Source organism: Hermetia illucens, chromosome 1 (genome assembly GCF_905115235.1).
Source record: "Hermetia illucens chromosome 1, iHerIll2.2.curated.20191125, whole genome shotgun sequence".
Taxonomy (NCBI): domain Eukaryota; kingdom Metazoa; phylum Arthropoda; class Insecta; order Diptera; family Stratiomyidae; genus Hermetia; species Hermetia illucens.
In genome coordinates, this window is record NC_051849.1 from 163,435,931 (window position 1) to 163,448,445 (window position 12,515).

The 12,515-nt window shown below is 40.8% G+C and overlaps 2 protein-coding genes across 2 annotated transcripts; one reads left to right on the top strand and one right to left on the bottom strand.

Moving 5' to 3' along the window:
• The first annotated feature begins 240 nt into the window (after positions 1 to 240).
• LOC119661237 (adult cuticle protein 1-like) lies at positions 241 to 905 on the top strand. Its single transcript, XM_038070466.1, has 2 exons — positions 241 to 344; positions 420 to 905. The coding sequence occupies exons 1-2, from the start codon at positions 339 to 341 to the stop codon at positions 855 to 857; spliced, it is 444 nt and encodes a 147-aa protein (XP_037926394.1). The 5' UTR covers positions 241 to 338; the 3' UTR covers positions 858 to 905.
• A 6,416-nt stretch (positions 906 to 7,321) lies between these two features.
• LOC119661007 (adult cuticle protein 1-like) lies at positions 7,322 to 8,021 on the bottom strand. Its single transcript, XM_038070142.1, has 2 exons — positions 7,883 to 8,021; positions 7,322 to 7,807 (listed from the first exon to the last, which is right to left on the bottom strand). The coding sequence occupies exons 1-2, from the start codon at positions 7,886 to 7,888 to the stop codon at positions 7,370 to 7,372; spliced, it is 444 nt and encodes a 147-aa protein (XP_037926070.1). The 5' UTR covers positions 7,889 to 8,021; the 3' UTR covers positions 7,322 to 7,369.
• Between the last annotated feature and the right edge of the window lie 4,494 nt (positions 8,022 to 12,515).

Here is a 12,515-nt window from a genome sequence, read left to right on the forward strand (position 1 = left end):
TCTCGTCCAATGTTAAGTATCTTTTAAAATTGTCAATTGCTACTAATTGTTGATTGAGTCACAAGAATCTTATGATGCCCGTAAGTACATGGTTCTACTTTTTAAGCCAAACGTAAATTATAGTAAACGAAAGTTAATTTCCTTGGATTAAAGATTGGATTGATAATAACAGGTAAATATTTCGTAATACGTCATTACGCACACGTTTGTATCCAGTTTCCGTCTAATCAATGAGTAACCCTTTGTTGAACTTGTTTGGGTGTTCATGCATTTTCATATAAAAGTCGATCAAAAATTTGAATAGATATCAAACGGAAATCAGTACTCCAATAATCAACATGAAAGTACGACAATGACCATTTGATTTTATACTAAGCTCAAATTGAACTATAATTAATTCATATTATTTCTATTTACAGTTCGCCGCCGTCGTAGTCTTGTTGGCTTTGGCCTTTGGAATTGAAGCTTCAATTATTCCATTGGCACCAGCGCATGGTCCATCTCTTACCGTCAGTGGACCAGCTCTTGTTGCTGCTGCACCAGCTTGGGGACATGCTGCATGGGCTCCAGCTACTTCATGGACTGCTCATAGTGCTTGGGCCGCTCCAGCTGCTGTTGCCGTTGCACCAGCGGCTATCGCCACTCACGCCGCCATTGCCCCTGCTGCCATCGCCACTCATGCCGCCATTGCCCCTGCTGCCATCGCCACTCACGCCGCTATTGCGCCAGCTGCTCCATGGGGTCATGAAGGAAGTTATGTTGCCAAAACTCGTGGTGCCGTCCATGTTGCTCCATTAGCCGGACATGCTCATTCTGCTGCTTCCATTAATCTCCAACCAGCACCAGGAACTATCTAAATACTTTTATGGCAATTATTGGAATAAAGTTGTAATTTATCAAAACTATCCATTTTGTTTTAATTCCACTGTTCATCATAGTAGTACATAATACGCACATCTGAAAAACTCCTACAGGAACAACTACGCAGAGTCCCATTGACTGAATTAGTAGTATCTGTTAACGAAGGTCATCTGCCTGTGGTCTAACTCATCTTGATTCCCAGATTGAGGAATGGCAGAATTTCTGGAATGCAACATAGGTAGGCATCGCGAAAAATAATTCACCGGATGTTCTATGCAAACAAAAGCAGTAAAACGGACGGCTAATGGATTGGGCAGAGTGCACTTTGCAATGAACCTATGCAGATAAGCACCAAATTGTGCTCAATCATAAGAAATGTCTTAACTTCCTTGGGTGCATCAGGCGCGATAGTCTAATTGAATGGGAAAATTAGTTCAATTTCTTAGTAGCTCTAGCAATACGAAAGTTGTTTCTCATGTTATATTTTTGAATTTTGCCAATTTTGTCTCCTCAAAAATTGGTATACAGTTTGCTCGGTCATTTTGAAACATCCTGTACATGTGAAGGATATAAATCGGAATTGTCAAAACACTTTTCAAGATGCAAATTTTACCCGTTTTTCGCAAATTTAAGCCTTCTGACAGTTCTCTGACAATCTTTGTCCTGTTTTTGTGGGTCTTTGCAGGATATCTATGCAAAAATCCATCAATCAGTCAGTTTTTTTTACCAAAATCCAACCATTTCTAGGCAAACTGTTTGTGCAACGGGTTATGTAGATTTTCATGTAGCTGACTCTGAGACTATTACCAATGACTGCACGAATGTTGATCTTCAATCGTTTCAATCGTTCCTGTGGCAACCGCATAGCATTTGCATTTCACGCTTCCCCACGAAAAATGATCCAACAGTGTTGAATCGCAGTTTCACGGTAGCCAGATTACACTCAAGGCTGATTATGTGATTTTCAAACTGTTTGTGAAGAAGAAGATTGTTTCGCGGCTTGTGTGGCATGTCGCATGTCACACGCTATCCAAGTTTTCTTCACTGGTTTCCGAAAAGAAATAGTTAGTCAACATGCTCCGATAGAGAACACTATTAACAGTGACGGCGCATCGAAAAAAGGCCAATAATGCTACCAGACTATAAACCACTTCAAACAGTCATGCGTTGCGTATGCATTGGCTTCTCAATAATTTCATTTGGCTGTTCTGAGCCCCCCTCTCTTGTGGTCCACGGACTCTGCGTCTGATGAGTTGCCTCTGCAACTTGGGTATTTAACCTGAAAAGAGGAGTCCGGGGACCACAGAAGAGGAAGTAAGTTGCTTCCCAAGTGGTCCGGTCCGTTATCAAGTGGATGCGGACTCAAGACTCCCAGCATCTTAAAAAAAAATGCATTTCGGACTGGTGCAGGTTTGAACTTAGGACGGATTTCACTTTAATATAATTGGCACTCATGTCGTGTTTGCGATGAAGCGCCACTTTGGGTCACGCTGTTCCCAGGGCAGAGGTGAGGCAGCGTCTGATGAGTTGCCTCTGCCCTGGACCAAACCGTCAGTCAAGATTTTTTCTGATCCATATTAGTTTAGCTTAGACTCTCTAATGTAAGTGTTGTCAAAAATGAACCGACAAATGGATCATCCTGTATAAACAAGCCAATCTCCAAAATAAAATATGATAATTTAATATTAATAACTATATTTGAGCCTTGTGGGGGTTTTTAAGGACCAGATATCATACACATTTTTCTAGTCCCTCGATTTCTTCAGTTTAAGACTCAAATCCGCTCCGAAAAGTACTATTAATTTTAATTAACACCACGCATGGATAGATGGTGAAAAAAGAATTGACACCCCTCTTTGCATGTATGGTGACTTCTTCTTAAGTTCAAAGTAGGATGCTTGCATTTCTGTGGAAAGTGCATAACAAAGATCGATAGACAGGCAGTGATCCGATTTTTAAACGCTTTTGTTTTCCACAAAACCTTAAAAAGAAACTCGTATCGCTAATGTGGTTAGAGGGTATCTGGCCCAACCAGGTGGTAAGTGTTCGACTGGGGTTTACTGCTTGCTAAAAGTAGGCTGGCTGATGTACAGTGGAATTACACCTGTATTTTTTAAACGTGACAAGCAAGGCTACCTGAAAATATATCAGTATTTAGAGGCTATTGTCGTAATCATTAAGAACCAACCTCAGGGCTCATCTATAATCTTAACCTTTAGAGTTCTAGACCATATATCCAAATTGGCTTTAGGGTGAATTTATTGTGTTGGTCAATATGTTTGCAGCTTCTTTCTTTTCTTTTTATTTAAACAAATTGTTCTGCTGAATTCACTGAAATATGGTAGTCCTAATGTTTTGGTGCATTCATTTTCTATTAAAGATGTAACTTACTGAATGTCGTTTAGAAGGAGCAATCCGGCCAAGACACATAGTAAACAGAGCCCTGACCCGGAAGAATTACCTTTCAAGCAGTTTGGAGGAAAAATAATTGAACTGTCTGAGTTCATCAAGGACAAGTACAAAGTGCTCCAAGCTATTAAAAACATGGTAAGAGACATTAGGGTCCCCTATAATGGGTCTCAGGATGAGGAAGGAGGTCCCAAGCGAAAGCCGAAACCTGCCATTCCAATAGTGTTACCGTTGTTAGCGATCTGCCAGCAAAGAAAAGGGTCCCGGATAAAGACGGCGATCTTCTAGGGAATCAGCAGGCACCTAAGAGAGAAAAGTACACTAGCAGTTCCGAAAAACGGAACTAAAGGCACAGCAGGTAAAAAACCTGTGCCCATGGGCAAGGATCAGCAATCGAAGGGAAACCTAAGGGGAACGAGAATGGTGGATGGACAAAGGTCGTTAATGGAAAGGCGAAGGAGAAAGCAAAAGTGCGAATTCGCCCAGACGCAATTGTTATCTCTAGTAAAGGCAATTCGTCTTAAGCGAAAATTCTAAAAAAGATGAAATCGGACCCCTCCGTAGAAGGTCTGGGTAGAAATGTCAGCAAAATTTGAAGGACCCAGGAAGGTGATCTCTTGTTACAGCTGAAAAAAAATCAGCTTAGGCAAAACCGACGGCTTTTGCACCCAAATGAATAGCTCGCTTGGACTGGTGGAGCGGCGATATACAGATGCGGTTACCAAGCTATGCAATGATCCAGTGGTTTCGTGTAGGCGAAAATAAGAGATGTGTACGTGTACAGCTACTACGCCCCGCGCAGCCTCACATTGTCTGAATTTGAAGGCATGTTAGACCTCCACATGGCACAATCTATCGATAAGGCAAGTGACGCATCCATGCCTTGAAGGTGCTCATTCCCCAATAGAAAACCCAACTACAGGCAGAATAGTGAATTAGCCAGCCTTCGATCAGCCTGTCACCGAGCCAGACGAAGGGTTTAGTGGGCGATAGGTAGAAGTGATCAGGGAGAAAAGAACATGTTTACAAGGTAACGCGCAAAAACCTCAACCTTGCTATTCAACGGAGCAAGAGGTAATGTTTTAAGGAGCTCTGTTCGGAAGAAGATATAAATCCGTGGCGGAGCGCCTGTAGTATTATGATGGGACGTTTGAGAAGCTGGGCATCCCCACAGATCGCGTGCCCTACTTTTCTGTTGAAAACCATCCAGGCGTTATTCCCCAGCGAGAGAGAGGCACTCACAATTTTTGTAGATTTCAGTATGTGACAGCAATTCCTGCAGTAACCACGGAAAGACTGTAGAAGATCTGCAGCAGAATAGGTGATAACAAAGTTGCGGGCCTGGACAGCATACCGAACAGAGCTGTTAAGCTCGCCGTAAAATCCAGACCAGACATGTTCGCTGAATTTTTCGAAGCATGCATGTCCAAGGGGATATTCCTTACAGCACGGAAGCAACAGAAGCTGGTACTGCTGCCTAAGGCTGATAAACTCCCACGTGAACCATCCTCTTATAGACCCATATGTCTTCTAGACACTTTGAGCAAAATGTTGGAGCGGATAATTTACAACAGATTACTCCCGATCGTTGAGAGCCAAGGATTTCAGAACGGCGGTATGGGTTCCGTAAAGCCATATTAACCATTGATGCCATCAAAATGGTTATCCTGGATGTGGAGAATGAGTTTAGTTCGGTCAATTGGAACCTTACACGAAAGTGCCTGGCTTCGACTGGTGTTCCCACCTAGCTCACAGTTATGATCGATAGCTATCTGCGAGATCGGATGCTCTAATATGACGTTGATATTGGAGCTAAGGAGTACGTTGTCCCCGCCGGTGTCCCATAGGACTCCACTACTGTGGAATATCATGTACAATGATGCACTTAACCTTCCCGTTCCGGAGGAGACGACGATGGTGGTTTATACCGAGGATATAGCATTGGTTGTGGTCGCAACCGGTCCTCATCAAAAACCACCTGAAGCGAAATTACGCCCGAATTAGAATCGGCAATCACATCATCGTGTCCGGATAGCTGAGTGGTTAGAGCGCAAAGCTATCGTACGGAAGGTCACGGTTCAAATCTCACTGGTGGCAGTGGGATTTGTATCATGATTTGACGTCGGATATCAGTCGACTCAGCTGACCTGAGTCAAATCAGGGTAATAATTTCGGGCGAGCGCAATGCTGACCACATTGTCTCCTACAGTATACTGTAGTGTCTGTTTTGGTCTTGAATGAAGTGCTCTAACACACTTCAAGGCCCTGATCCAATATGGATTGTTGCGCCAACGATTATTATTATTATTATTATTCATCACATCATCACTTCCAAATTGACCATCAAATACTTGGAAGTCATGATAGATACAAGTTAAGTTTTAAACAATACTTGAAATCTGCTTGTGGGAAGGCATCCACGCCATGTATGGCCCTGGTAAGAATAATGCTAAGCGTGGGTGGCCACGGTATATTTTTAGGCTACTTATTGCCATTGTGGTGAAATCGACCTTGCTTTATGCCAGGCCTATTTGGGGAGAGGCATTCGCATATCATGTAATGTTCATAAGCTGAGTGCAGTCTATGGGAGAACAGCCCTGAGGATGTGTTCTGCTTACAGAACCGTCGTAACGAGTATATACATATGTAGTGAAATAGAATTTCAACATTTAGAACTACGTGAAATTCCTAGAAAAAACAAATTGATAGTTGGGACTGACGAAATAATGGTTCCCTCTGATGCAAAAAGTTGAGTTATCAACGACCTGACTAGTGCTGAAAACCATCACTGCAAAATGGCCGCTCATTATTAGGAGTCAAATCAATCTTTCTAAGAATCCAAGCAGTTTCAGAGTTTTCCATCTCAAATTCAGAATTGTATACCAACTTTTTACCGCTGGATGAGAATAGAGCTTTTGCATCTTTGCAAACATCTGAGGAGCTTCTCAATTTTCTGTAATTATTTGTTTTTATGGAGCGTGGTATTCGGTTTGGGAGAAAAATATAATCTGCTCAATTTGCTATTTTTTTTCATGACATCTAAATATAAAATAGTATATTTTTGACTGAAGTTGATTCCGTCGCTTGTCAACTGATAGTCAAGATGATTTCCCGAGTATTGAGAAGTTTAAATTGTGGCGCTGCTATTACTTCCAGACAACTTCTGAATTTGAATTACAAAACCCTGTATTCGTCACCATTTTCCTCAAATAAAATTATGACGTTTTTTTTCTGTTTTCTATCTATTTTCCAGAAAGTTCAATTTTTAAGTGGGCTAACTTTAGGCTGTTGAAGCAGACTCCAGGCTAAGAAATACGGTGGGAAACTAGACTTCGTTATAAATTATCCGGAATGAGATCTAACCTCTCATGGCAATATTGAAGTCTCTGTAGATGTTTACGCTTTTCATATGTCAAGCACTTATCATTAGTATCCTGGATTGGACTCCCTGCAGCATCTTGAACCCAAAAGTTAAATTCCATAAGTGAGGATTAGCATTATCACGGCTGTGGATGGGGTATTTTTTTCCTCCTAGGTTAGAGTTTTTATACAGAAGAGAATACATGTCATGCATGTTATCAGGTTTATTTGCAGTGCTTTCCTTGACCTTAGATGTCTATTCAACTTCATATCAAAATACTTTACTTCATTCTATTAAAACCTAAGCGCACTTTTTGGGCGAAAGTCGCGTGACAATATTTCGTTTTGCTTAAGCGAATTTTGTGTTTCATACAATACTTTTAATTCAATCTGCCATTGGTTTTGCTGACACAAAAGTAGACTGAGTTTTAAACGCGTAATTTCAATGTTTCGTTCGCACATAATTAAAGGAAGAACGCCAGAGTGGAAAAGGCACTAGTGCTCTATCTACAGCACTAATATTGTCCTGAAACATTTTTCTGGAAAGGAAGTATGTACCATATAGAAGAAGCTAAAAGATAACTGGTGAACAAACTTTGGTTTCAGCAGGTGCTAAAAATTGGACCTATAGAAAGGTGTCTCTCTAGGTGCATCCGGTATATTCTGAATTGTATTATTATGAAAATACGAATTATTCCAATAAATTAAGATTTTATTTCATTTATTGCCATGTCAGTATTTAGATAGTTCCTGGTGCTGGTTGGAGATTAATGGAAGCAGCGGAATGAGCATGTCCGGCTAATGGAGCAACATGGACGGCACCACGGGTTTTAGCAACATAGCTTCCTTCATGACCCCATGGAGCAGCTGGTGCAATGGCGGCGTGAGTGGCGATGGCAGCAGGGGCAATGGCGGCATGAGTGGCGATGGCAGCAGGGGCAATGGCGGCGTGAGTGGCGATAGCGGCTGGTGCAACGGCAACAGCAGCTGGAGCGGCCCAGGCACTATGAGGAGCCCATGAAGCAGCTGGAGCCCATGCAGCATGTCCCCAAGCTGGTGCAGCAGCAACAAGAGCTGGTCCACTGACGGTAAGAGATGGACCATGTGCTGGTGCCAATGGAATAATTGAAGCTTCAATTCCAAAGGCCAAAGCCAACAAGACTACGACGGCGGCGAACTGTAAATAGAAATAATATGAATTAATTATAGTTCAATTTGGGCTTAGTATAAAATCAAATGGTCATTGTCGTACTTTCATGTTGATTATTGGAGTACTGTTTTCCGTTTGATATCTATTCAAATTTTTGATCGACTTTTATATGAAAATGCATGAACACCCAAACAAGTTCAACAAAGGGTTACTCATTGGTTAGACGGAAACTCGATTTCAGCGTAAACGCATTACGAAATAGTTACTTGTTATTAACAATCCATTCTTTAATCCAAGGAAATTTACTCTCGTTTACGATATTTTACGGTTGACTTGAGACATAGAACCAAACATATTAGTAAAATAAAACCATTTTATAATTTTAACAGTGAAAGATTATTTTATTCGAATGGATTGCTTTTAAGAGTGGATAGATATACCGACCCTATATAATCCAAGTTTGGTATGTTGAGAGGGATGACAGGATATATAGTAAATGGTAGGGATCAAGACTTATTATTCTGGTGACGATGTAGGAAATATAATTGATTGTCCGCAGAGGGCTAGTTAATATAGTAACACTATAGATCTAGCATCAATATATCTTTCAGGATTTGGAGGTTGTCTAGGGAGAAACCCAGACCGGGAAACTAACTTTCCTTATAATATCGCAGAACTGATAAGTTTATAAATCCATCTCCTCCATCCAGATCTTTAGAGCGCTTTGATCCCTCACGTGTCATTAGCACAAAATTAACGTGTCTGTATCGATGCGTGGGTCCGCACCAGATTTGAAAATAGACCACAAACAAAGAAATTCACGACGACCTAACAAGAAAAACTAAAACGCGAGCTAAAGCTGGAAAATAACGGGAAAACGGCGCGAGTGGAGCCATAAATCTCCGGACCCGAGTGCCGCGAACGAGAGAGAAGATACACGACCGATCGCAATGCCGATAATGTTTTTTTGCCTCAAATCGTTATGGAGGCGCGGCTTCTGAGGTTTCTTTGACATCCTCAGGCCATTATTTAGAGGATGTCCCTAATAAAATGTTGTGGGTTCTGGTAGGAAGAGAGAGGGAAGAACTCCTCAAATGAAAATATTTCCAATTCATGTTATATTCATCCATTCCAAAAAATATATTAAACTAAAATGAAAATGAAAAGTAAAAATACATAAAAGAAAAAAAAAAATTAAATCAAGGCAAAAAAAAAATATAAAAGCGAAAAAAATGATATCAAGACAAAAAATAACACACGTTGTTTCCCTTCGAGCTCGGCGTGGCGTGTATTTGTGGTGTGTTTCTGTCTGTGGATAAAATATTTAGACCACTAAAATACGAATTGCATAATTTTATTATCTATTAATTCAAATATTCTTAAATTTCCTTTCTATTGAGTAAGTAATCATTTATTCCTGATTTTGTCGTTTTTAATCAGTTGTCCGTTGAAATTCTAGAAGATTATTTTGAAATTTAACAATTTAGATCGTCCAGTACGAGTGTCGATTTTCCTCGAGATACCAAAACTAGATAGAATATGAAAATGACAGTAGCAACTAGAGGAGTGGACATGGTTGCCAACTGGCAACACAATTTTCAATAATTATGTCTCTCAACACTTTCAAAATTATTACCCTGAATTGATCCAGGTGTTCATTTGCAGCTAAATAGACTGGTATTCGATGTCCAGTCAAGAAAAATCCCTCTGCCACCAGTGAGATTTGGACCGCAACCTTACGCTACGGCAGCCAGCGCTGATCCATATGGATACTATTAACACTTTCATCCGAGATCGATAGGGGGTACATCTAGGGCCAAACAAATGAGCGAGGGGTTTTCGATGGTACGGTCATATAATTCGGGCTAATAGAACTCACTCGCTAGAATTAGTCTGAACATCGAAGGGGAAACGGGGAAACGACTAAAAGGCTAAATAGTAACTTGAGTGCTTCTCATCTTCGTTCTGATGAAGCCTATGACCAAGGAAAGTAATCTCAGGGAAGAAAGGCTAAAGGAAAAAGAGCGTTAACGCTTTGCGGGCAAATGGTGGCAGGTAATATCATCTATAGCGCTGAAGATATATGAAGATTTCACCTAATGGCTCTAAAGATCGTACCTACTTTTAAATAAATATAAAGGCGCTCTGGTGGTGGTGGTGGGCAATATGTTAATGGAAGAATCCCATTAACTCCGTCCTGACTGGCACACCTTTCGTCTCATCAAATAAAATCGATAATCGATTGTCAAAGGTAATTCACGAGAATCCCAAAGGTATTTCAAGTGTTTCCTTTCCATTGCCTTTGACTTTCATTTGTCGATCCGCTCCTGATCTGAATTGATCATCATCATGCAAATATTGATCCTTCAAGTTAAATGGAGTCAACCTACCATCACCACATTCACCTGCTTCTTGCTGTAAAAATAAGCGCGTAGCGAGTCGGCGGTGATGTTGTAATGCAACATCTGTCTAGTTATAGAAAAAATGCCGGCGGAAAGTTGGAGGCAGTCACATGATAGGGTTTCGTACAGTGGGTGCAGAATCATAGCTTGGAAGTTGGCAATTGCTGAGGTAAATCTATAATTTGTGAGTATAAAACGGCGTCCACAAATTTGTCAAGCCTTAACAAAAAGTCTCAGGCCCAGGCAATTTCGCTTCGTTGCTAGCACTTGTTGGTAATCTGGCGCGTCCACACACTTGCCAACCGTCGTTAGGCAAACGTGGAGACAGGCTTTTTGCCCAGGATATGTGCACGCTCACTAACGTCTGCCGCCGATGCGATGAAATGTCGGTTTTTTGACAAAAATCAAAGGGTGTGTGCATGTGAGTGCGAGGTAAATGAGTGGCGTAAAATCGAGGGTGTGAGTCAACCTTGCTGATTTGGAGCGAACTTCACTGGCGTAGAATATTCATTGTACGTTGCAGTTGCAAGCACGTTTCTAGGAGTTTGGAGTTTCCCAACAGGAAAAGAATGCATCAAAAATACTTTTACCGTCCGAGGTTAAAAAGACAAAACTTTGCTTACTTGCTTTCAAAATGAAACAATTTTTTTTTTCATTAATAGTTGTAAACTATGATATTTCCACTTACCCAATGACGTCTATATTTATAACACCGCACCGTTGTTCGTATTTGTTTCACTGTCCTTGAGTAGGTGGCTTAGATCAATCAACCATTTTCCAAAAATTTCATGCGCGCAAACAGCAACAAAAGAATAAAAATGCGTATGCGCGTGTGCTTTCACCAAGGTTCCTTTAGAGGGATTTTGAAACATAATTCGTTCAGAGCTTTCATTCAAGATTAATTGCCATTAATCCTAAATGAATCATTGACGAAGCCTTTGGTTTCCGTTGGATTGCGCCCAGCGGCAAACCACACAGTTGTCAAGTAGGTTGTTCATTCCAGGGAAATTGGCATAACATGAGCTTTACCCAAATCCTTTTGATTTGAGGGCTTCCTCTTCTATATCTCTGCTTGTAACCCGCAAATCTCACTTTATGTGAGGAGCATCCTTCAATATGATCGCCCAAAGAAATCAAAGCAGGGAGGGAACTATAAAGGGCGCGTCTCAAAGCACATCTAGGGAGGCATCAATTGAGGACGTCATCAGGTCTGAAGTTTTACGGTTTCACGCGCGTGGTCTAGCCGCTATTTTTTCAGGTTAACCTTGCGCGTTGATCTTTAAATAGGCTGCAACGTAGTCACATGTTTAATGAATTTTCAAGAGCGGGAGTATAACCACGCATCGGTTAAGGATACCTGAAGTTTTGTATATTGACATATGGAGGATCGAAGTGCTCAAAGGACCCTTCACTTCCCGAGCAGGGTTAGCATAGTGACAAGCAGGCAAGTGTCGACAAAATACTTCGATGAGCTTCAATATTTGCGGGCGGACTTTCACTATTTCGCAATCGTTTTAGGTTTTTGGAATAGCTTTCTCTCTTGGTCATCTCCGCCTCTCAGGATGATCGTTTAACCATCGTAACCGCCTTTACATGGTTATAATATCTAATTGTTGTATCTTAATTTTACTTTTACGCTGTTGAAATCTCACATAGATGGTTGATGATATATTATAATTTGACAGGAGCCTAAACTGAACTAAAAGGGTTGTACTCTTTTCAAATATTTTGTTGGCCATCAAATGGAAAGCTGAGATGAGCACTTTCTGCGAAAGTTTAGGTGTTGATTGCGGAGTAGGGGGGAGGGGGGGGGGTTACAATTTGCCCAATAAAGGCTAAAAGGGATTTATATTCAGAAATTGGCTACCCAAAAAATATGAGCAAGATTGTAAGATGTACTTACTTAAATCCCACGCCTGAAAATGTCAAGTTATTTACATACGCGCTGGTGCCCCTTGTTCGATAAGCTAACTTATTACACTCCGGCTAGATGAGCTATTGCATTGTTATTTGGAAAAACCTTCAGGTTCTTCTTTGTTCTTTCTTCTTTGTTAAGATCACTTCCGAAGTAGTGATTGGTAACTTTCTTGGGCTTTATGATTCAGAAGAGATTAAACAGAATTTTTTTGCTCGCTACTCCGTGATCGCGCATTTTTCAGAACGACACTAATTCGTCGTTTTGCTGAGCTAGCAAAAAGAGAAAACGATATTCCATCCACTTTTCACATCAGAATTTCTCAAAATTAAAGGCAAGTGAATTTTACCTTTTGAGCAAAATTACATCAAACGGATTAGTTTGTGCATATTTTCAACTCCTTTGAATTATTTGATTT